The 27558-nt window shown below is 31.2% G+C and overlaps 1 protein-coding gene and 1 pseudogene across 1 annotated transcript; one reads left to right on the forward strand and one right to left on the reverse strand.

The window, feature by feature from the left end:
- The first annotated feature begins 16890 nt into the window (after positions 1-16890).
- LOC149568377 (putative carboxylesterase 17) lies at positions 16891-18204 on the forward strand. The gene has a single exon (XM_089817552.1). It carries the CDS (start codon positions 16963-16965, stop codon positions 17968-17970), a length of 1008 nt encoding a protein of 335 aa, XP_089673678.1. The 5' UTR covers positions 16891-16962; the 3' UTR covers positions 17971-18204.
- A 151-nt stretch (positions 18205-18355) lies between these two features.
- LOC149568378 (isoleucine--tRNA ligase, chloroplastic/mitochondrial pseudogene) overlaps positions 18356-27558 on the reverse strand; it is a 29295-nt pseudogene continuing 20092 nt past the window's right edge.

The raw sequence follows: 27558 nt of genomic DNA on the forward strand, positions 1-27558 counted from the left end.
CGTGGATTTTATGCAGGTTGCAGGTACCGGGTATCGACTTCCCTGAATTGCTAGGATCAGTGTACCCTATCACATTATCTCAATGGTAAGAGAGGGGAGATGAATTCTCAAGTCCAAATCCCAACCCTTTAAGCCATTTGTCCTAATTGAAAATTAGGACAAGTATTTGAGTTGAGTAGCCTCTGAATGTGTCGGATGACGTAATTTGTGATATTAACCCATTTAGTTTGATTTTGTGTGTGTTTTGCTATGATGGGTTTTCATATTTTATTTTATGAGTTCTTCGTGTATTTTCTATTATTTAAGTCTAATTAAAAGATTTAATTAAATGAAAATTAATATGATATTTTAATATTTATTTTATTTAATTAATTAGGAAATTAATTAAATAAAATAATTAAATTTGAAGATAAAAGTTATAATTTTAAAGTTGGAATGTGATAATATTTATTTAAGTTAGTAAATATTTTATCAATTAAGTTTCAAAAAAATAAATTTAAAAGTGGAAAAGATATTAAATTATTAAAATATTCTAAATTGCATGATGTGTGCATATGATTAAAATATAAATATATTAAGATAAAACAAGTGGAATTATTAAAGTTAGTGCATGAGATTTAAAAATAATAAATTAAATTGAAAAGAGTAAAGTGAATGTTAAATTAATTAATGTGCATTATTCATTCACATAGGAGTTTGCAAATTCTCAGGAGTTGTCATGTAGACAACACAAGAGTTTGCACTCTAAGCATGCACATGTTGTCTACACTTAGGAGTTAGCATATTATTTGAGCACATGGTGTCTACAACATTCTAGACACCTCATCATGTTTATCTTCTTATTGTGGAAGTTACATGCTTAGTTGTCATGCTTATCTCCTAGTTCTTTCTAGACACATTCTAGATGCATCTTAGAGGCCATTATATAGAGGCTCTCCTAGTGTGTTTGGACAAGCTTACATGCATTCAAGAAGCTCATATGTTTCTACAAGCACTTCTAGTCACTTGGGGGTTTCAGTTGGTTTAATTCTTGGAGGAATTGTGAATGTTGGAGAAGGAAGGGATTTTTCTATGGACTTCTGAGGCATAGCAAATTAGCATCAGTATCCAGGTGCACTCGTGATTTTCACATATTCCATTTGCACTCTTTCTCTTCCTATCTTCATCGTGTCTATTATATGTGTCTCAATATACTCCATGAACAAATCTTCAATATTGAAATTGGAATCTAGATATGTATGTTAATTTTTATTTGGTTGCAAAGAAACATTAGGAAACCCTAGTTTTATTTATGAAGGAAATTCATCACAAACTGCCCTGTCGCTACCCCTTACATAGACCCGAACTCAAACATTCATAACTTTTTGTCTAGACCAAATTTATTTGATCGTTCTAGTCAGATTTGGTGCAACTTGGCCCTCTCCAACATATTTCAAATCTGGCTTGATCCAATGGTTCATTAGGGAGATATGGCCCCCATACTAGGACTGTTTTATTCAATGATAGTCATTCCTCCATTTTCCATAACTAGAAGTTCTTTGTGCTTAAACTTCACAAAAATAATCTATCAAAGCATGGAATGAAGTAAAAACTAAACCAACATAGATCTAAGACATTTATAATCAAGATTTGGAAATTGATTCGGGTTTGAGTTTGAATAAAAGTAGAATTTTATTAATATGCATTAGTCTTATATGATTTATTATCTAATCTAATTAGATTAAATTTAATTAGGATTAGTTTTTTTTTTTTTTTTGATCAATAAATGGCCGAAGCCTTGATTAAATTATAATTAAATCAAAGTCTTACAGAAAGTCCCCCATTCTAACAAGCACTGGTAGGGAAGAACAGAGAAAGAAACCCTCCAGTCTTGCCTGGGACCGCAATCCTATATTATACATTGATAAAAGGGGCATAAATCAATTTTTACAATGATAAAAGGGGCATACCCCAGTAGATAATATCACAATTTCAAATTTTCAATACATACTATTTCGGGGCATACCCCTATTATTTACATTTACTTTTGAGGTGAGTAAAATACAAATATCCTCTTATCTCCAACCTAAAAGAGAGATCTAAAGCAAAAGAATCTGCTCGTATCCATCTTTTGGCTATCCAAATCTTTCCTATTAAACTGCAACTCTATTTATAGGAGTACATTCCTTGCCAACCTGTGCCAAATATACCTATCTTTCTAAAAACCTTTTCAAAGGACTGGTTAATCATAAACTATTCTGTCTGATAATGAAGATCTATCAGCATCTTTACTACAACTTATTTTGGAAATCTATCCAAAAAATACCTCATCTTTCCTAATTTAAATTCAAAATACAAGAGAGGGAGAGAAAATTAATTACCAAAATGGGATATCACCTAATCAATACCTATGAAACACCAATAGCTGGGAAAACAGTAATAAAGTATTTTTCCAAGACACAGATATTGTGAAAACCTCAAGTCATAGGATTAATCATAGATGACTGCTCATAGCATATACTTTAAAAGACCAATCTAGTAGACTAAATCTCTATCCAAATAATTCCTAAGAATTATCCATTAATCTACTCTTTCACGAAGGCATACCAAGAGGATACCCTATTTGGTTTGAGGGTTTGAGAATAAATACTCCAACAGTTTAATCAAGTGCTTCTCCAACCAAAATAGGCCTAGTTAATCTTTCTCAAGAAAGATTATCTAGATATCTCAATAGTAGCCTCATTCATACAATGGAATTTTAAAGAGCATATCCTCTAATTTTAGATCAGAGCACTGTTATTAATATATGATAATCCCATCAACATAATAAGAAAAAAACTCAGAAATCAATCATAATAGGAAGCATCAATAAGATGAAAATTATAATTAAGCACTTCTTCTAGAATAAACTTATAGGGGAACCATAAGAAACAGACACATACTATTCTAAAAGGAAGTGGAAGAAACCCAGAAGAAATTTAACACAGAGACAAATTAGTTCTATAATGTTCATACATCAGAGGATTACTACATGAAGTCCTAAATTTAATCAGATGATCAATTTCTCACAGCCAACTGGAGCATCTACAACATTCATACTTTTAAACTAAATACTACTGTTTAAAAGACAGAGTAATATATACACGTTTTCCATCCAAACCCAAGTTACAGGGGGGTTTTAAACTTTTAGAATTCTATCGTGTTCATATATATACCATAGAAAAGATTTTATATGGGAGGATATTAGATCCTAGACCCTTAGTATTCCCAAAATAGAGCGCAAAATTAGGAGGTATCAATCTGTCCGATATAGAGTATAACATAAAGTTTATACTACTACTGAGCTACTCCAGCTACTTAAACCAAACCTAAGACCAGATTCTTCAAGCTATATTAACACATTACATATAAAAGTCCTTACTACTGAGAGACCTACCCCATCCCTAATCTTTCCATGTGACCATAAGCACTTCGAGTTCATCTTCAATATCATCCGTGGCCATATTCATGGGCAGATCGATTCATAGTGAGACCCTGCTTTCTTTTTCAGACTTGAGGATGTCAAAATTGATAGCATTCAGATCCTCGAAGGAGACTCCCGGCTCAATGTATGTATTAAACAATTTGAGGTAGTTGTATACCCATTTGTTTTTGTCTTCTTCAATGATCCCTCTCCAGCGTAAAAGAAAATTAATGTTGGCTTCCATGCGAGGCCATTCCTTATAGAAGGCTAGGCCTTCCCTCATGATTAGGGCTTGTCGATGAGGGGCCATCTTCAATTCTTCATCACCCTCTAGGAGACCCATGTATTTTTTAGGGTATGGAATTCTGCCATTATCATCTATGTTGTATACGGCCTTTTTCAACCCCTTCCTCCACGCCGAGCTGAGAATGTCAAAACAAAGCCGTATAAAGTCCTCCTTAGGGATCTTAGCCCTAACCATTATCCCAATAAAAGAGCCAATGATGGAGCTTTTTGTCTTCCAAGTTGCAAAATAATAAAAAATTTCTTCACCCAGTGCTCTGTTAACAACAAATCTAATCATGTCATCAGTGATTCTCAATAGCCGGCTCCATCTTTCAGGCTTGATTTTGCCTAAGAATGCCATAGTTTTGGTTTTGATAGAGTGAAAGACGTGAATGTTGGATTCCATCTTTGATCAGAGGACTGCAATACCAAAGGTTCTAAGCAGAGACTAAGAGGGGAGGAAACTATGACTAGAGATCTTCACTCTAAACCTTTCCTTCTGCTACAATTTTGGGAATGCCTTAAAGTTTTAAATGAACCAGTGGTCATGAATAATCACGAACTGGCTTGAACTCTAACATATACCTCACACAAATGTTGGAACCTAACTTCGTACCCTGTCATGATAATTTAGGTCATTCATACAAGCTTGGGAGATCCATCCATATCTTGTGATGATGGGAGTGAGATCATGCTCAACTTTGGCATGCTCAAATCATACGAGTATTAACTAACTATAATTAAGCATTCCACTAGGAACGATTTCAGAGAGACATACAGGGAAAAAGGAGCAACACGTACTCTTTCTGAAATGAAAGAATAATGAGAATTAATATCAGTACTGAATAATCATTCATATTGCTAGAAGAAGGAGGTTTTGGATAGTTTTATCTAATAATTATATTACGAATGCTAATTACATATCATAAATAAGGCGTAATTTATTAATGATTAAAATAATAGACTTAATCCTAATCCAAAAGTACTCAATAATTAAATTCTAATTATATACTTATAATACTTGTTAATGTTACTATCTAACACAGGTATGTTAATATCTCTGAATAAATTAACATATTTGATCTCTAGTTATATATATATAAGAAAATATTATTATATCTATATACCTGTAGTTTAAAATAATATAAATGATATTATTATGTATATATATATGACTATAAATATATAAAAACTAGTATTAAGTAATTATTAATAATTTGGACCTTCAAAATAATTTTTAAATACTATAAGATAGGTGATTTATTATGAAGGATTATAAATCATAAGGATATAGGAATTAGCACTATTTTAAAGAATATAAATATTTGACAATATGATACATTGCTTAAATTATATCTTGAGTTGATGTGATAATATTTCGCTGAATATTAATGCTTGTGAATTGGTTGAATATAAATGCAATTCTTTTGAATAGGAACTATATCTGGGCTTGGGATTTTCCCGAAAAGGTAACTTTTGTATCAATCTGTAGTTGATTATATTGATAAGTAACTATCTTGTTATTATAAAGGAGGGGAGATATCTGACTTGAACAATAAAATTGATTCTCCGTCCGCACCCTTATTGGCAAGTTCATCTGCCAATGAGTTACCTTCTTGATAAATATGACTGATATTGATCTCCTCGAAATGCTCTATTAAAATTAACACTTCTTGGAGTTTCGAATTCAAGACCCAATTTGGGGTCTTTTTTTATCTGATAGCATTAAGAACGACTTGAGAATCACCTTCAATGTGGATTTTGGGGAGGCTTAATTTGAGACAGAGCTGAAGACCCTTCTCTAAGGCTTCAAGTTCTGCCACGTTATTGGAAATAGGAGGAAGGGGGGCAGCTAGCTTTGCTACCCATCTGCCATTCTCATCATTTAAAATACATCCTACCCTAGCTATACCCGGGTTCCATCTCGCTGCCCCATCAAAGTTCAATTTGTACCAACCTGGGGGAGGAGGGACCCATTTACATTTTTCGCTTGCCTCTTTATTGCTTGCTGCATACACCAGTGGTAGATTGATAAGGTTGGACCATAATTTCTTCATAATTCCATACCAATATGAAAAAGATCCTTCCACATGCGTTGTCTTCCTCAGATTAGCATTCATTACTTCTACTATTGAAGCTTCTAGATTTAGTATAAATCTACCTAGATTTCGCTCTTGATCTTTAAAAATTTCTTTCCATATTTCCCATACAACTATGGATGGGCAAATATTCTAGAATTTTCTATAGACCCCATGTCCCATATTTGTGGGCCATGAACATAGGAGCCCTTTAAGAGAATTCTGTAGAGGGGTAGCCCAGTTTAGTCAGGACTTGAGCCATTCCCAACAATTTTGTGCGAAAGGATAGTTGAGAAAGAGATGATCAACATCTTCATTGTTCTGTTTACACATGACACACCAATTAGGACCATTTATACCAAATCTAGCGAGTCTGTCTATTGTTAAAGCTCTGTTCTGAAGGGCAAGCCATAGAAAGAAACCGGCCTTAGGAAGACAAGCTGTATCCCAACACAATTTTAATGGGATCTCCACCGAGTTCCATTGCTATGAATGAATAATAGCCTGATAACCTTGTTTCACACTGTATAATCCATCCTTTGAACTAGCCCAAATAAGACTATCTGGCCTTTCGAATTGTTTTATTTTCCTATTCGAGATGATCTTTTTGAAGGCTACAATTGATTTCGGATCAAGATCTAAATCATCTATTGACCACCATCTCCATCGAAGTTCCCCATCAATTAACTCTTTAATTTTGTAATCTTTGACCTTACTACCCCACAATGATTTTAGCCTTATTATTAGGTTTTCTAAATTGGGAGGTGTGTTTAAAGGGGGGAGCCCATCCCAGGAGTCTTCCCAGAACAAGGCTTTATCTCCTACAGCCACGTCCCACGTTAGGTATTTGCTGATAATACCCCTGCATTTTACCATCAAATTCCAGCATTCTGACCCTTTTGGCAAATTTCCCATTCTGAATAGCAATTTCGGCTTCGTTGGATCCATATATTTATGATATAAAATTTTAGCCCATTTGTGCTCATGTTGTTGGTATAATCTCCATACAAGTTTGGCTCCCAGAGCCTCATTTTGCCATTGTGGTTTCCTCAATCCTAAACCTCCACATTCTTTAGGTTTGCATAAATTGTCCCATTTAATGAGAGCGAGTTTCTTATCATTTTCCTTATCCTTCCAAAGGAAATTCCTAAGTTTAGATTCGAATCGCTTGGACATCTAATTTGTGAGAGGAAGACATGCCAAAGGGAAAATTGGGATGGCTAAGAGGACAGATCGTATCTTAGTAATCTTACCAGCCTTAGAGAGCCATCTATTCTTCCAACTTCCAATCCGCTTATCTACCTTTTCAATCGTATCTTGCCAAACTTTGATGTATCTCAAGTTCTTTTCCAGGGAGATACCCAAATACTTACAAGGGAACATACCCTTTCTATATCCCATAATTCCACATATCTTGTTTTCCATTTTCGGAGAGGTGTTCATAAAGAATATTTCGGATTTATCTTTATTAACCTTCTACCCTAAAGCATCTATATAATTTTGAAGTATATTTTTAAAACCCATAGCTTCTTGGATCGAACTCTTGCCAGGTAAAATAGTGTCATCTACATACTATTGATGGGTAATGTTAGGGAGGCTTCTGGTAACAAAAATCCTTGAAATCTTCTGAACCTGATAAGCATAGGAGACTGCTCTACCAAAGGCTTCAGCCATTAGAATGAAGACAGAGGGAGATAGAGGGTCTCCTTGCCTAATACCCCTGGAGATTTCAAAGAAACCTTCAGGAGTCCCATTTATGAGAACAGAAATCTTCGGAGTCGAGATAAACTTAATTATTAGATTTACCCATTGACGTGAAAAGCCAAATGCTTCTAGAACTTTGCATAGGAAACGCCAATCAACCATATTGTAAGCCTTTTGTATATCTAATTTCATAAACATATATGGTTCTCTATCTATGGTAGCCGAGTGAATAGCTTCTTGAATAATGAGTATGCCATCCAAAATGGATCTACCTGGAACAAAACCTGTTTGTTCCTCAGAAATCAATTTTGGCATAATTGCCTTGAGTCTATTGGCTATAACTTTTGATAAAATTTTGTAAATAGTGTTGCAGAGAGCTATAGGGCGAAAGTCTCCAGGATTTTTTGGACATTCCTTCTTAGGGATAAGTGTGAAGAATGAGTAATTGATTTCAGCTAGCAAGGATCCACCATTTCTTGATGCTTCAATTTCTCTCCATAGGTCTTCTCCAAGTATATCCCAACATTTTTGAAAAAAGAAAGCTTGAAACCCATCTGGGCTTGGAGATTTGTCTGGACTCATATTAAAGACCACAATCCTTACCTCTTCCAATGTTATTGGTCTATTTAGATTTTTATTTTCTTCTACCGTGACCAATTTTGGAATAAATTTGAGCATTCGGGCCTGTGCTTCCCTATTAGACCCTTCATAATTATTTAGTAAATTTTTAAAGTGAGAGACTATCGTGTCTGCAATTTCTGTAGGGTTTTCTGTACACAAACCCTGCGGAGTCGAGATACTAGATATCTTTTGTAGAGATCGGTTCTGAATAGTAGAATTGTGAAAAAAATTTGTGTTTCGATCTCCCTCTTCCAACCATTTCTCTCTAGATTTTTGTCTCCAGAAGGTTTCCTCTTTGCATAAAATATCTTCTTGTTTCATGAGGAGCTCTTTTTCTAAAGTATATTTCTCATAATTCATGCCATATTTTATAATTTCCTAGTTCAGGTTTTTCAGTTTATCTTCAACTTCCAAATTTTCTTTAAAAATGTTGTTGAAGTGTTCTTTGTTCCACCTTAAAATGTTTTCTTTCAACAATTTGAGTTTCGAAATGAAAACAAACATTCTGGACCCAGCGAAGTCCGCTTGAGCCCACCATGTCTTAATCAGTTCTAAAAATTTTGAATCCTGAAACCACATCTTTTCACACTTAAAAGGATTTCTCTGTGGTTTAGAAGGTTCTGAAATCTCCAAACATACCAGGAAATGATTTGATCCTACGAAGGGAAGAATGGAGGATTGGAAGTTCTTATTGTAAGAAGAGATATTTCGTACAATAAAGAATCTAGCTAACTTTTTTGCAATATAATCGTTATCCTTTCTTCTATTATTCCACGTGAATATACCATTGGTTGGAGGAATTTCTAATAAACTAAATTTGTCGATCCATACTTTGAATTCTATTGATGATAGTGAGAGATGTTGAGTACCCCCTATTTTCTCATTTAAAGTTAAAATCGTATTAAAGTCGCCTCCTAATATAATCGAACAATCTTTGTGTTTTGAAATAACCATACTTAATTCAGCCCAAACAGTTTTTTTCCTATTATATTATTAGGACCATACACATTGATTAGGATGAATTTCGTATCTGATTTTAGGCTCTGTATACTAGCACACATCCAATTATTGTTATTAACTAAATAAGTTAGACTAACTTTCTTAGGGTTCCAAACAATTCCTAAACCCCCTGAGGCACCTATTGCCTCTATGAAGATTGAACCCCACATTCCTAACATTTTGTTAAATTTGTCTCCTTCTACTTTATTTAGTTTTGTTTCCTGAATTAATATTATTTCTGAATTAAGACTTTTTAAATGTTGTTTTAATAACCTTTTCTTGCTGGGGGCATTTAGACCCCTAGCATTCCATGAAGTAATCCTCATGTAGTCTTAGGAAGGCACTTCCCCTTCCCCATGTTTAGGAGTTCATCAATTTTCCTCTGTTCTCTAGCTAGGCCTTCAGCCTCACGTAAATCCTTCAGTGATCTCTTCCCCCTTTTTCCTTTCGGCTTACCATATTTTGGAGAGGTTATACCTTCCTGATTCATTTCTATACCAAGCTCTTGCTGAAATATACCCAATTCTTGTGCTATTGGACAAATGCATTCCTCTGTTCTTTCAAATTCTTCCATTTTCAATTCTTTGCAGATTTTACTCCCGAGACTGTCCTCCTCTAGCTCTTTATTCTCTCTTTCTCCCATTTTTGTCCGTTCACCTACCTGATTGTCTTTTGAATTCTTCTCACTTTGTTTGTCCTGCTTCCTTGCACTATCCTCCATCTGGATCTTTATCATATTCCTTTGGAGATCTTTAGTAGTATAATCATCTCCTCCCAGTTTGATAATTTTTTGGATCAGCCTCTCTTTCTGAGAGGTAGTACTCTTATCTAAATTATCAAAGTCAAACACCTTAATAACTTCCTTTGATAGCTGCTCAAGACTGTTAGCCTCAACCTCTGATGATCCAACCTTTGGTGTAAATTCTAGGTCCTCATTTAAAAATTTCTGAAAGTCTTTAATGATAAAGACTTCTAGTCTTTTGCCATCATTCTGAATCTGCGACTGAAACTCCTCTGGGGTGAACGATGAGGAAGGATATCCATCTGGTGTCTGCCAAAATTTTGAAGTTCTTCTAGCACCTTCAATTTGTGGGGTGGTTAACTCTGATTTAGGGATAAAATCAGTGTTCAAATGCTGAGAATCCTATTTTTCTGCTCTAGAAGCTGCTTTTTCCATCCACACCTTGGGAGAAGAGAAAAGCATGACATTTTCTGCTTCACCTATATCTTGATTATTTGTTGATTCTGTAATGCTATTTTGTATCTCTCCTTGTCCTGCAGTATCCTTGTTCCCATCAATCTCCTCCTAATATATGTATATGTTAGGCCCCTTCATTTTTTCTGATTTTCAACTGCTTTCTTCATTTCCATCCTCCTTATTACATCTTTCATTATACTTTGCAAGAGCCTCATGCCTTACTGTGCCTTGCTCAAGATTTTGGTCTCTGTTCCAAATCCCATCCGATTTGCATGTTGTTTCATGATTTTGACCAAATTTTTCTCTATTGCCTGCCTCAATTCTAATTTTTGCTGATTCTTCCTTCTCCTTCCATTTTCTATCATCTTGGGCTTCCTTCTCTGTATGATTCACAGAATCCAATTCTGAGGGAGGGAAAACTTGATCTCCCAAATTCTCCTTGTTTGTCCTATAATCCTTACTATCTGCTCTGTCTAATAATTCATTTCTCTCTAAAGCCTTGCTTTTTTCCTTGTACTGTCTAACAGTTGGCTCTTTCATTTTTCTGGGGTGCTCTCTTCTGTCATTTGGAAACTAAATCTTAATTCCATCAGATCCCCTTTTGTTGGTCTTATGTTTGTTGTCACATTTTTCTGTTCCCTTGAGTTCCTTGTCATTTTTGCTACAAACACCATTCTTCAATACTCTTGTATCCTTTATTAAATCTACTTTTGAGATTAATAGGGTACCTTCTGTCTCATCTGGCATCATTTTTATCAATGAAGCCCTCTGTTCTGCCTGAGAATTTTGTCCAATCTAAATCTCTGATCGGTAGTTTCCTGAATTTTTATTCCTTCTGACTAATTTAGAACTTAGTCCTGGGAATTTGTCCCTGAAGTGCGATGTGAGGGGAAGGACCTCAGGTCTGTGATTATTTTTAATTTCAGATTTTAGTATATCAATGATCTTCCCTTTATACTCTTGAAAGGTTATATCATATGAGGCTTTCCTGGTAATAATTTTCTTCTGGAACTCTGAAGGGTGATTAATATTAAGTTTGATGAGAATTTTAATACTGTTACAGCTAAAAAAGGAAGCATCAATAGCAATAACTACTCCTATTGCATAGCCTATTTCATAGATAATATCAACATCACATAGCTCCAGAGGAAGAGACATGGAATACCATAATGGGATCATACAATCCACCTTATCAATATGAAAATTAGGAACCCATTCAACAAATTTGACACATAAACCTTTAAAGAAATATTCTAAGACATCAATAAACTCATTTTTAATAGACTCTTCTTCACATTTTAAAAACAAAACATTTTCATGATGGTGAAAGATACTTACCTATTCCTGGTAATTGTCTGATAGCCATTCCATTAAGAGATGGATGTCTTTGGAAGGGCCAGTCCAAATTGTGAAGATCCCTCTCTTCAGACAGTCAAACCAAGAATCTTCAACATCATCAATGGTGATGTGAACTGGTTTGTCAAGGGGGTTTGGTTGCAGCGGTCCAAGAGAACAATTAGGGTTAGGAGAAGGGGATCGGTTGCTAAGCCATTTATGAGGGGGTATATAGATTGGAGAGGAGACTAGTTTTAAATCAGATTTAACATCTGGAAGATTAGAGGGAATTGAAACGCTTCCTGGAGGGGACAAAGATTTGAAAGAATTTGGAAATACATATTTAGTCATGTTAAAAACCTGGATCTGGTTATCAAGATGTTCTACCATGAATATAGGCAACTGGGGGCACGTTCCAGATAGGTTTTTGATATCAGAGGAAGCTTTCGCATTGATTGTAAGTCTTTGAGGCCCTTCTTTTGGATGGAAGCGGGTGGCCTCGACTACTAATTTATCCAGAGCCTCAAATTTGTTGGTCGTAGGAACATCGAATCTTACATCCATTTTACCATATTTTAGGTTAAGAAATTTGCTCTGGTTCACTAGAGAGCTTCCATGTCTTGCTATTTTGATGGTGCATGCATTTCTGGAGAGTCTCCGTTTGTTCCTCTGCCCTCGATTCAGGCCTGGATAACTGAGTGAAGTGTTCGCTTTCGACATTTTCACAAGCAGAGTTATTCATAAAGTTCTTTCTAGAATTTTTATTAGGATTAGTTAATAGTAAAAAGAGTCTAATTAATTATTAGTCAATTTCAGTAAATGGATTTTTAAATTAGGGCAAATTAAAAGAAAAGAGATAATAATAAGTGTTTAGTCGAATTAAATAATTGAATTATTAATGAGATTGATTTTAGTTAAAATCAATGAAGATTATTTTAAATAAATGTTTGTCCTTGAAGTATTTTAAGGGAATTGTAAACTAATTATTTGAAAGTTTATAAGTATTATTCTAATGTTTTTAATAATGTGAATGGTTTTATCTAAAAGTCAATGGGAACTAGTTCAATGATTTAAATAAGTATCTTCTGATTATTTTAGAAAACTATTTTAAAATAATGGAGGAATAATTCTATGTTTAATTTGAAGAGATAAATGGGTTGACTTGTAGATTAAATGAAGAATCTTATACACTTGAAATGTACTTAAAAATAAAAATTGAAACCTAATATTTGGCTTAACCATGTGATTGAAAAAACAAACTAAAATATGTGTTTGTATCTTATTCTTTATGCTATCCATGTTTGGGGTTTGGGTGGTCCTAGAGTGTTGACTAGTTAGGATGTCTACCAGAGGTTTGGGAGTTATGTGAATGTGATGGTATGTTGATGTTATTTGGTCTCAATTCTTTTAAAACCCAACCATGGTAATGTGATGGCATGCTCTATGAAATGTTTGTACTTACTGATTGTTATTACTTTCCAATCTTCCTATATGAATCTGAGATGTATGTACATGAGACACTTGACTTAACCATTTCTGAGTCATCGATCAGTTATAATTGGATTACTTTCCAGTTGCCTTGATGGGACTGAAGTGTTGATTTATTCTTGATGATGGCATGTTGTGACATGTTTTGACTCAACCATTTTTGGAGTCTTTGATTAGTATTACCTTGAGATACTTTTTGGTTGCTTGATGAGAACTAATGGATATTGTGATTATCAGTGATACCTTCAGTTGCCAATAGAGAACTATTGTGGTCATGATTATTAATGGATGCTTTTCAGTTGCTCATGGAGATTTGATGTTTTTACTGTGGATTATCTTTTGGTATTTTTCTAATCGCTTGTATAAGACCGTGGTGATTTTGAGATTTATGATTCCATGAGCTTAGGGTAGGTTAACTACTTGTAGTGTTGGGAAGTGGCTTGCAATGGGGGTCGGGGCCCTAAGTGGCTGCCAGGGTAACTCATTGTAAGTTATTTAATAAGTGAAAATATTTACACTAAATGGGGATTAAATGAACGTAATAAGATAATTGTATGTTCTCGCCCATGCCTCGAGTGCTAGTACAGACTAGGATGGGAGTAGAGAAAATGCTTGGTTGCAACCTTGCATTCTGTAGTATGCCTCGTCAGTATGAGGGGATACTAGTTGCTGCATAAGGATCACTAGGGGGCTGGGGTCTATTGAGAGACTACCAGGGTAGCTCTAGCGTGATCCATGCGATGACACTTTCCCGCTTGCATAGTAGGTCTCCTAAATGTCTTTGTTGTGCCTCTGGGATTAGATGTCGATTTGTGTTGGAACCCTTGAGTTAGTATACTTTTAATATTCCTGGACTTAGAGAGTATTTATTTTATGTGATATTGATAACTTGTTTGGGACTTGAGACTATCTCCTCAGCACGGTGGGAGTGGACCATTTAGGTTCCATGTGATCGGGTGGTAGTGCTTTTCCACTCATATCATTTGAAATCCGTTTGAGACATCATGGTTGATGCATTCTTTATGATGGTGGACACGTATCCTTACATTGATGTTTTGTATATGTTAAATGATGTTATCTTATTCTTTACTTGCATGTTAGATTTCTTTTCTGCATATGATGTAGTATGATTTAGGAGTGGCATTCCTATTATGTTAATACTGATGATTTCTTCAGTGATTTGGAATGTTATGCACAGAGGGATGGCTAGGACCCACGATGGTCTAAGGATGTTATTTACGGTTGGGAGGAACCATGCACTTAGTTAATTATGTTTGATGATTTATGGTTATGATGATGTATCATGCATGATTTGTGGTTTCATTTATGTTATTGCATCATGGATTAGAGTTAGTATGATGATGTACTTTATTTACACGGATGTATATTCTTTTAAGCCTTTCATACCCTGTGACATGTGCAATGGATGATTGAGCAATCAGAAATGTAATTTAAGAACGTTGGACTTTTTAGTATTATATCATGTGGATGTAGTATTAGATGGAAACATAATTAGTTATGTTAGATGTGATTCAACGTTAAGGGATCCTTAAGAATGAAACCTGTTATGTGTGTATGTTTATGTTTACTTTTAGTTGGAAATTGCTATTGCTTTCGCTATTATGTTATGAATGGTTTTACTTTCATGTTTTAAAAAAAAATGCTACCAAACTTAGTGAAACTTTAGGTTAATTCTTTGGATCCTTTGGCAGGGCGTTACATTTGGCAAGATTATTGGAGAAACTATTTTTAAAATGGTATTGACTATTATGGATCTTGAAAAAAATTTCTAGTTCTATTATTGGAGCATATTTGCGGGTGTTAATAACATTGCTCATCTAGATCATTATCAATGAGTATCACATTTTAGATTTTATTGGGAAAAAATATGATGTTTTGTAATTGCAATATTGCAATTTTATAGATCTAAACTTTGAAGTAGTACCTTTTAAACAGAGATACCACTTTTTATTTAAGAAATCATTATTGTATGCACAATTAATTAACTCAACTAATGTAGTCTTAGCTTAATACAAGTCTTGAAAACTATTGTTGAGTTGCCTACATTTACAATCAAGCACTTTCATTTTCTAAAAATCTGTATTGTCAATTTTGCTATTATACCCCCAGGAAAAAAATTTCTATCTTTCATGGGTTAATATAGAATTGAGATTTAATTATTTGTAAAAATCAATTCTCTTAAGTTGAAATAAGACATTACAATGAAGATTTTTCAAAATTATACGTTGTATGTGGAACATCTGATATGCAAGGCACTTAAGTGAAATTTGGTTTGCACTTTCAACCCAAACATAATCAGGTTTCAGAGTCTTCATTTGGAAACCCTCATTATTTTAATATAAAGCTAAATTGCAACACATTCTAGTACATGTTTAATTGATTACCTTTACAAAATATAACAATATAAATAATAGAAGTAAAAAAATCCAATACAATGGTGACATGATTCAACAAAAATGACCCCTCACCTATGTCATTTTCAAAATAAAAATGTCCATTTTAAATTAAAATAATGTAACCAATTATATCATTAGAAGAATGAACAATTGCTTTTGAAAACAAAACTAAAGGCAATCTAAAATTTGAAAGGTATTCTCAAATAAATATGAAGGAATAAGCTACGTAAAAATAAGTAAATTTGAAGTTCTCTTCAATTAGAAAGGGCAACAATGAAAATAAGTACCTACCTTACTTAAAAATAAACAAATTTGAAACTCTAAAATTAGCTAAACAACATTATCTTCAATTAGAAAGGACAACAATGATAACAATTGTTTCTATTCTTAACTACTAAATAAAATCTTAGTAATAATAAATTATAATAATAAAATAATATTTAAAAAATTTACTCAAAGTTGACTCAGTACTACTTAAACTTGACTCAGTACTACTTAAATACAACTAATGCAAAAAGAGCAAAAGAAATATGCATAACTTTGAGAAAATCTGTGATGAATACAAGTTTTTGCATCAATAATAAAATAATGTTGCCAATTTTATAAATGATAATATAACATGTATTCAATTCACATAACTTGCTTTATCAATGTTTTTTAGGGCAATCATATTAATGTAAAAAAATTAAAATATTCAATTTTTTATTTCTAAGTTCTTTACTATTAACTTTAGATACAAATAGTATGTAAGTGTTTCTAGGTTTGTGGAGTTATATTAATGTAAATAAAATTAAAATACATATGATTTTTTTTAGAATTGTAAAAATATTTATTTGGAATTTTTAAAAAGAAATATAGATATATTTCATTTGCTTATTTGTTACAGGTGTCATAAGAAACATTTTTAAAAATTTAAAAGAAAAATAACAAAAATATAAGGAACAATTAGGAAAATAAAAACGATCTTAAAAAATAAAAATAAAACCGTGAATTATAAATGTAATTAATATTTTTAGAATGGAAGCAAATTAAATAGTAGAAAATGAGTAGTTCATGAAATATTTTGAATTTTTAAAAATTAAAATTAAAAAACCACTAGCAAAATTAGGAGAAACCAATGAGGAAAAAAACATTGTCTTTAAAAATTAAAAATAAAAATAAAAAAACAAACTAAGCATCCCAAGGGAACTAGACGCTTTTGTTATTATCTGCAGAATAAAAAGTAATAATATTTTACGAATAGTCGGCCTTAGGATTAAATATTTTAGAAGCTCGGAAAATTGTCTATATAATGAGGACGGCAAGATTGGCTAGGGCAGTACCGGCAATAATTTGGTGTGTGTGGTACTAAGGAGATTGTCCGTGACCATCATTCTCTCTTTCTCTCCAAGAAAAATGGAGGAAGCAAGGAAAATAATTGTGCAGGAAGTTCCTGGAGAGCTGAAGCTGTTCAGCGACGGATCTGTGGAGCGTACCCGTCTGCCAACGCCCCTCGATGATCCGATCCCTCCTTCAAATGACACCTTAGTTAATGGAGTCGCCACAAAAGACGTGATTTTGAATGAGGCAACTGGAGTCTGGGCTCGCATTTATTTGCCCGAGAAGAAACCCGAACAAAAGCTTCCACTGGTGATTCATTTTCATGGCGGAGGGTTTTGCGTCAGCCACGTGGACTGGCGTATGTATCATTATTTCTACTCGCGCCTCGCCAGAACATCGAAGTTAGTCATCGTGTCTGTGGATTACAGGCTTGCACCTGAGCACCGCCTCCCGGCCGCCTGCCATGACTGTGTAGAGGCAGTCGAGTGGGTTCGAACCCTCGCGGCCGAAACGAGCGAAGAAAAGGAACCCTGGATCAGTGAAAATGCCGATTTCAAGCGCTGTATTGTCATGGGAGAAAGCGCAGGGGGTAATTTAGCGTACGAGACGGCCCTGGCATATGCCGCCGGAAAAAGCCCTAATCCGCTTTCCCTCCGCGGCTGTGTACTCATTCATCCAGGGTTTCTGAGGAATGAGAGGAGCAGATCTGAGGTAGAAATTGTTCCTAAAGCCCCCTTTATTACCGTGGAGAAGATCGATGGATTCTTAAAGATGGCTTTACCGGAGGGGAGTGATAGAGATCATCCGATCATAAATCCCACGGGTCCTCTGGCTCAGGATCTCCATGGAGTAAAGCTTCCGAGAATGCTGGTTGCCGTCGCCGACAGGGATTTGATGCGAGACACAGAGTTGGAGTTCTGCCAGGCTATGATAAATAAGGGGCACAGTGTTGAGATGATCGTTTCGGAAAATGTGGAGCATTATTTTCATGTCGATGAATTTGCCATCGCCGATGATGCGCAGGCTGCGGTGCAGGCATCGAACCTTGAAGCCGCCATCGACCGTTTTATCAAAGCTTGTTGAGCTGTTTGGCTCTGTGTGATACAAATAAATCTTGTTGAATTAACACTGGTGCAGCAACCGTTTTATCAAAGCTTGTTAATTTGCTACCAGCTGTTTGACTCAGTCTGATATAAATAAATCTGATATGTTGTCCGATAAATCTTCATTTTAGAGCAGTTTTCTTGTCGAATTGCCACTGGTGCGTGTAATTTGAGGAGGATATATTGACAGAAATAATGGGAACTTTGTTCATTGTCTTTTCATTGAGCGTAAGTAATGCTAGGTTTTCTCAAAAGAAAATTGGATTTTTTTCCCTCGTCCATGATTGAGCACTCGAGTGGTCGCAGAATTAGCAGTAATGAATGTGAAGGTCCATTAATGGAGATCATGGTACAAGTTCTTTCGGTTAAGCAGTAGAGAAGCTTGTTTCGTAGAGGATTTCCTCCGAAATGCTTTTTTCACGCCGAAAAATCTCGCCGTTCATTTTTCGTTTCGTCACAAAAAGCACGAACCAGTAATGACACCAAGTTTGCATAGTTTTTCTTTCAGATGTCATAGAAAGCGTTGCTGCAAAACATGCTTTGAAAAAGTTGAAATCCGTTAATATAACCAACGCAATCTACAATCTGTACAAAGCATATGAATCCGTTTGTACAAACCAATAGCATTTTAAATTCTCTCACAAAAACATATGAATCTGTACGTAGCACATGATGAATCCATTTACCAATGAATAACTGATTTATTGTACTTAATTCGCCAACTCGGTTTGTAAGCCACCGACTCATTTAAACTATCAATCTATATGGTCTAATAAATTCGAGGCCCGAGTCCGAGCGACCATTAGAGTCCACTGCCAACAAAATCACCTTATTGTTGATTGCGTGATATTATTGTGGGGACAATATAACACGGAAAAAGTAGGTGTAGGTGTCGTCCTAGATTCTAACAAGTGACGCAAGGTCAAAGTTCCTGCCAATTGTTCATTTATGATGTAGATTAGGTTGAATAAAATGAATAATAAGAGTTGGTAATGGATGAAGAAAGATATCAAATTGTGTAAGGAAAGATAAAAAGATGAATGTATTAGAAAGATATAAAGGCATGTAAAAGTGAAATATTAGGTATAATTAAAATATTATTTGTATAAAATAAATATATAATATATGAAATTAAGCTTTGTGAATTATTGTTAAAAATTTATGGACAAAAGATATAATGTATTTTTTAGATATGTATTAAATTAACACAATTATTTTAAAATCTAAATTTTAATTTTTCATATTTATGATGTTTACTTATATTTATTTCTACAATTTTAAGACAATGATGACATAATACAATTTTTATAAATAATATATCAACCAATTTTATATAAGAATGAATTGTTTATTTTATTTTATATCAGTAAATGGCCGAAGCCTTGAATGATTTTATTAAATAAAAATAAAATTACATCAGCTTGACTCCATTCAAACAGGCACTGGGAGGAAAGAACAGAGAAGAAAATCTCCAGTCTCGCCTAGGACAAAAGTCTTATATAATTACATCTTAAAAGGGGCATTACCCCAGTTGAAACATAACCTATCATATAGAGTTTCAAATTACATAACTGTCATGTAAAGTTTCAAATTACATCATAGCGAGGGGTATACCCCTGTCGATATAATATCCGTTATCAGTAATAACTTCCAATGGGAATATCCAAAATTGGGAACTCTAATGTCCATAACTACTTCTAAGCACATAAAACTTAATAGATCAACATAGTTAGTATATATATAGCAATTATAGGAAATCCACTTAAATGGAACCTAAAGAAGAAGAATCCTGTACTCAAAAGAAGATGGTTAGTAAAATAAAAATAGAGTACTAAATAATCAAGATTCCTCCAAACCTATGCAAAAACAGAATAGAGTGCAGAAGGTCTCTTAAAGAAAAACACTCGAGCTAAAGCAATTGAAGCTCTAACTTCTAATACAGATCTCCAAAGGAGTGCAGGACGGGTAGAAATTGGATTCGACCTCCCCTTACCACCAGTATCCAATTTGTTATCCAACTGTCAATTAGAGCTACACTACCATACCAATGTCACTAAATATGGATAGAAACTATCAGTCCAGACTGCCTTCTTCTATCCATTTTGAAACTAGCCGCCAAGAATGCCTAAAAGGGATTAGATCTAAACATTGATCTAGAGCACCAAACTGACCCATTACCCAGCCCTAGATTTATGGAAACAAACCTAATCTGAGGCTTTGAACAAAATTATGTAATTTGTCTACAATAAGGTAATAAGCAGCTGAATGATGAAGCTGTAACCCTTCTTTTAGTCGGGTTGAGATCACCAATTCTTAGCTTAAATGGTTACATGCTCATCAAGTCTTAAATTTTCATGGTACTTCCCCTACCTATAGAGTATCACTATATTGAGACAAAGACCTGAAGTGTCTGAAACCTAATCCCATCAAAAGGAGCTAATCAGAGGAAAGACATCAAAACATAATGCTAGTAAAGAATAATGAGAAGATTATTTAAATTTGAAATGAAAATTAAGACCATACAGATGTAAATGAGATAATGCTGCAAAATTGCCATTAGAAACAGAAAACCAAAACATTAGAAAGCCCAAACATTTAGATGAAGATAAACAGACAAATTCATTTATATAAATATATTTCATATATTTAGCAAGATTTTTAGTACATTTTAGAAGAGAGTATACATCATGTTATTTACAAACCAGATCTATATACACAAACTGCACCTATATAGTATATACGAATGAAAATTATTTTTGTACATTCCTCTAAATTTCTCATTATTTTTCATAATACAAATGGACAACAAAATTCAAACAATAGAATAACTTATTATAATTTTTCTATTTTATTTTATAATTTTTCTATATATAAATAATATAATAGGTTTAATATTTTAATGTGTATACATATATATATAACATCTCTCATTATTTTATAATTATAATTATAATTTTTTAAAAACTTACTATGTCCATATTTATGAACTATATAAAATATCTTTTGTAATTTGCATATAAGATCTCCATGATTCTAACAATAAAGTAGTAGCATTAAAATGAGTATAAGATAGATTAGAAACTAAGAGAAGTAAAGGTCAAACTTCCTTCGTAAACTACAATATTTTTAGATTTGTGATTAAAGAATTTTTAAAGTATAAAAACAAATAATTATTAATGAGAATTAGTTATTGATCATAGATTTTATTTGTTTATATGGATTGATATATATTAATTGAAATAAATGAAATCTTAAATATATTTAATAGGTGAACTATGATGAATTGGATTTTTGATTTATTCACATAGTAAGAATTCAATTTTAGATTTAAGAATAACCAATCTATCATAAGGTTGATACTTATTTAACATCAAGAAAAAATGATAAAATATTGTATATTTTTAACATTTATCAAATTAAATAAAATAGACATGTGAGTCATATTATGTTCCTAATCTAAAAGAATGCAACAATTTGTTAAAATGTATAATTTAGAAATATGTGTATTCTATATTTTTATTAATCCTTGAATTTACCTATAAACAGATTATAAACTATTATTTACATATGTACTAATTATATTAATAATATATGTATATATATATATATATATATATATATATATATATATAGAGAGAGAGAGAGAGAGAGAGAGAGAGAGAGAGAGAGAGAGAGAGAGTCATATGATATATTATTAGGAAAAATAAATAACTTAACTTTGTTAAAAATTAAGATTAGCTTTACGATTTATACCAAAGTGTTTGCATAATTCAAAATAATATGAAACCTATTCAATTTCTTTCGTGCATGTCAAATCATATATGTTGCCGATTTAAAATGGATATCATTATTTCTGGTCATAATTAATAGTTGGAATAAATTCAAGGCTCGAGTCCAAGTGACCATTAGAGTCCACTGCAACAAAATTACCTTCTTGTTGATTGAATGATATAATCGTGGGGACAATATAACACAGAAAAAGTGGGAGTGTAGGTGTTGTCCTAAATTCTAACAAGTGACGCAAGGTCAAAGTTCTTGCCAATTGCTCATTTATGATGTAGATTAGGTTGAAGAAAAAGAATAATAAGAGCTGGTAATGGATGGAGAAAGATACCAAATTATGTAAGGAAAGATAAAAAGAGGAATGTATTAGAAAGATATAGAGGCATGTAAAAGTGAAATATTAGGTATAATTAAAATATTATTTGTATAAAATAAATATGTAATACATAAAGTTAAGCTTTGTGAATAATTGTTTAAAATTTATGGACAAAAAATATAATGTATTTTTTTGATATGTATTAAATTAACACAAGTATTTGAAAATCTAAATTTTAATTTCTCATATTTATGATGTCTAATTATATTAATTTCTACAATTTTAAGAGAATGATGACATAATACAATTTTTAGAAATAATATATCAACCAATTTTATATAAGAATGAAAATTATCTTTGTACATTCCTCTAAATTTCTCATTATTTTTCATAATACAAATGGACAACAAAGTTCAAACAATAGAATAACTTATTATAATTTTTCTATATTTCAATAATATAATAGATTTAATATTTTAATGTGTATAGATATGTATAACATGTGTCATTATTTTATAATTATAATTATATTTTGTTTAAAACTTACTATGTCCATATTTATAAACTATATAAAATATATTTTGTAATTTGCATATAAGATCTCCATGATTTTGACCATAAAGTAGTAGCATTAAAATGAGCATAAGATAGATTAGAAAATAAGAGAGGTAAAGGTCAAACTTCCTTCATAAAGTATAATATTTTTCAATTTCTAATTAAGGAATTTCTTAAGTATAAAAATGAATAATTATTGAGGAGAATTATTTATGATTATAGATTTTATTTGTTTATATGGATTGATTTATATTAATTAAAATAAATGCAATCTTAAATATATTTAATAGGTGAACTTTGATGAATTGGATTTTTGATTTATTCACATAGTAAGAATTTGATTTTACATTTAAGAATAACCAATCTATCATTAAGTTGATGCTTATTTAACATCAACAAAAAATGATAAAATATTATATATTTCTAACATTTATCAAATTTAATAAAATAGACGTGTGAAACATATTATGTTCCTAATCTAAAAAAATGCAACAATTTGTTCAAATGTATAAATTAGAAATATTTTTATTAATCCTTGAATTTACCTATAAATAGATTATAAACTATTATTTACATATGTACTAATTATATTAATAAAAGGATTATATTCAAATAAATTGAATATAGATTTACTTTTAAAAAAGTAATATGAGAGAGAGAGAGAGAGAGAGAGAGAGAGAGAGAGAGAGAGAGAGAGAGAGAGAGATTTTTATTAATCCTTGAATTTACCTATAAATAGATTATAAACTATTATTTACATATGTACTAATTATATTAATAAAAGGATTATATTCAAATAAATTGAATATAGATTTACTTTTAAAAAAGTAATGTGAGAGAGAGAGAGAGAGAGAGAGAGAGAGAGAGAGAGAGAGAGAGAGAGAGAGAGAGAGAGAGAGAGAGAGAGAGAGAGAGAGAGAGAGAGATTATAAAAAAATAAAATAATCATACAATATATTATTAGGAAAAATATATAACTTAGCTTTATTAAAATTAAGATAAAATAATCATACAATATATTATTAGGAAAAATATATAACTTAGCTTTATTAAAATTAAGATAGTATAAAACATTCTACAAAAGCTAAAGGTGTAAAATTAAACTTTATGATTTATAACAAAGAGTTTGCATAATTCAAAAGAATATGAAACCTATTCAATTTCTTCTGTGCATGTCAAATCATATATGTTGCCGATTTAAAATCTAAATGATGGATATCATTATTTCTGGTTGTAATTAATAGCTGGAATAAATTCGAGGCCCGAGTCTATGTGACCATTAGATTCCATTGCTAACAAAATCACCTTCTTGTTGATTGCTTGATATTATTGTGGGGACAATATAACATGGAAAAAGTGGGAGTGTAGGTGTCATCCTAAATTCGAACAAGTGACACAAGGTCAAAGTTCCTACCAATTGCTCATTTATGATGTAGATTAGGTTGAAGGAAAAGAATAATGAGAGCTAGTAATGGATGGAGAAAGATACCAAATTGTGTAAGGAAAGATAGAAAGAGGAATGTATTAGAAAGATATAGAGGCATGTAAAAGTGAAATATTAGGTATAATTAAAATATTATTTGTATAAAAAAATATATAATACATGAAGTTAAGCTTAGTGAATAATTGTTAAAAATTTATGGACAAAAAATATAATATATTTTTTTGATATGTATTAAATTAAGACATTTATTTTAAAATATAAATTTTAATTTTTCATATTTATGATGTCTAATTATATTTATTTCTACAATTTTAAGACAATGATGACATAATACAATTTTTAGAAATAATATATCAACCAATTTTATATAAGAATGAAAATTATATTTGTATATTCCTCTAAATTTCTCATTATTTTACATAATACAAATGGACAACAAAGTTCAAACAATAGAATAACTTATTATAATTTTTCTATATTTAAATAATATAATAGATTTAATATTTTAATGTGTATACATATATATATATATATATAACTTGTCTCATTATTTCATAATTATAATTATAATTTTTTTAAAACTAACTATGTCCATATTTATGAACTATATAAAATATCTTTTATAATTTGCATATAAGATCTCCATGATTTTGACCATAAAGTAGTAGCATTAAAATGAGAATAAGATAGATTAGAAAATAAGAGAGGTAAAGGTCAAACTTCCTTTGTAAAGTATAATATTTTTAGATTTCTAATTAAGGAAATTTTTAAGAATAAAAATGAATAATTATTAACAATAATTGTTTATTGATCATAGATTTTATTTGTTTGTATGGATTGATATATATTAATTAAAATAAATGCAATCTTAAATATATTTAATAGGTGAACTATGATGAATTGGACTTTTGATTTATTCATATAGTAAGAATTTGATTTTAGATTTAAGAATAACCAATCTATCATTAGGTTGATACTTATTTAACATCAACAAAAAATGATAAAATATTGTATATTTCTAACATTTATTAAATTTAATAAAATAGACAAGTGAATCATATTTTTTTCCTAATCTAAAAAATACTTTTTAAAGTAACATTTTATGTGTGTGTGTGTGTGTGTGTGTGTGTGTGTGTGTGTGTGTGTGTGTGTGTGTGTGTGTGTGTGTGTGTGTGTGTGTGTGTGTGTGTGTGTGTGTATTTTAAATAAAATAATCATATAATATATTATTAGGAAATATATATTAACTTAACTTTATTAAAAATTAAGATTGGATAAAACATTCTACAAAAGCTAAAGGTGCAAAATTAAACTTTACGATTTATAACAAAGAGTTTGCATAATTCAAAAGAATATGAAACCTATTCAATTTCTTCCATGCATGTCAAATCATATATGTTTCCAATTTAAAATCTAAATGATGGATATTGTTGTTTCTATCAAATCATATATGTTGCCGATTCAAAATGGATATCATTATTTTTGGTCAGAATTAATAGCTAGAATAAATTCAAGGCCTGAGTCTGAGTGACCATTAGAGTCCACTACCAGCAAAATCACCTCCTTGTTGATTGCATGATATTATTGTGGGGACAATATAACATGGAAAAAGTGGAAGTGTAGGTGTCGTCCTAAATTTTAACAAGTGACGCAAGGTCAAAGTTCCTGCTAATTGCTCATTTATGATGTAAATTAGGTTGAAGAAAAAGAATAATAAGAGCTGGTAATGGATGGAGAAAGATACCAAATTGTGCAAGGAAAGATAAAAAGAGGAATGTATTAGAAAGATATAGAGGCATGTAAAAGTGAAATATTAGGTATAATTAAAATATTATTTGTATAAAATAAATATGTAATGCACGAAGTTAAGCTTTGTGAATAATTGTTAAAAAAGTATGGACAAAAAATATAATATATTTTTTTGATATGTATTAAATTAACACATTTATTTTAAAATCTAAACTTTAATTTTTCATATTTATGATGTCTAATTATATTTATTTCTACAATTTTAAGACAATGATGACATAATACAATTTTTAGAAATAATATATCAACCAATTTTATATAAGAATGAAAATTATATTTGTACATTCCTCTAAATTTCTCATTATTTTTCATAATACAAATGGACAACAAAGTTCAAACAATAGAATAACTTATTATAATTTTTCTATATTTAAATAATATAATAGATTTAATATTTTAATGTGTATACATATATATGACATGTCTCATTATTTTTTAATTATAATTATAATTTTTTTAAAACTTACTTTGTCCATATTTATGAACTATATAAAATATCTTTTGTAATTTGCACATAAGATCTCCATGATTTTGACCATAAAGTAGTAGCATTAAAATGAGTATAAGATAGATTAGAAAATAAGAGAGGTAAAGGTCAAACTTCCTTCGTAAAGTATAATATTTTTAGATTTCTAATCAAGGAAATTTTTAAGTATAAAAAATAATTATTATTAAAAAAAATTATTTATTGATCATAGATTTTATTTGTTTATATGGATTGATTTAAATATAAATAAATGCAATCTTAAATATATTTAATAGGTGAACTATGATGAATTAGATTTTTGATTTATTCACATAGCAAGAATTTGATATTAGATTTAAGAATAACCAATCTATCATTAGGTTGATGCTTATTTAACATCAACAAAAAATGATAATATATTGTATATTTCTAACATTCATCAAATTTAGGAAAAAGACTACAATGCAATGGTAACTTGTGAGCCTCTCATGTGGGAGGTCTTGGGTTCGAATCTACCTTCACTTAATGTATAATAATAATAATTAATTTTAATAAGCAATAAAAATTAATCTGGGCTTCGGTTGTTTGCCGATAAAAAAAAAAAAAAAAAACATTTATAAAATTTAATAAAATAGACGTGCGAATCATATTATGTTCCTAATCTAAAAGAATGCAACAATTTATTGAAATGTATAAATTAGAAATATTTTTATTCTATATTTTTATTAATCCTTGAATTTACCTATAAATAGATTATAAACTATTATTTACATATGTACTAATTATATTAATAAAAAAATTATATTCAAATAAACTGAATGTGGATTTATTTATTTTAAAGTAACATTATATAGATAGATAGATAGGTAGGTAGGTAGGTAGATTGATTGATTGATTTATAGATTTATTAAAAATAAAATAATCATACAATATATTATTAGGAAAAATAAATAACTTAACTTTATGAAAAATTAAGATTGGATAAAACATTCTACAAAAGCTAGAGGTGCAAAATTAAACTTTATGATTTACAACAAAGAGTTCGCATAATTCAAAAGAATATGAAATCTATTCAATTTCTTCTATGCCTATCAAATCATATATGTTGTCGATTTAAAATCTAAATGATGGATATCATTAGTTTTGTCAAATCATATATGCTGCCAATTTAAAATGGATATCATTATTTATGTTG

Source organism: Cupressus sempervirens, chromosome 3 (genome assembly GCF_028749045.1).
Source record: "Cupressus sempervirens isolate cs-2001-9-10 chromosome 3, ASM2874904v1, whole genome shotgun sequence".
NCBI lineage: Eukaryota > Viridiplantae > Streptophyta > Pinopsida > Cupressales > Cupressaceae > Cupressus > Cupressus sempervirens.

Bases quoted from the DNA above. Each gene is read 5' to 3' on its own strand.
- LOC149568377 (XM_089817552.1), top strand. From the start codon at position 16,963: ATGGAGGAAGCAAGGAAAATAATTGTGCAGGAAGTTCCTGGAGAGCTG.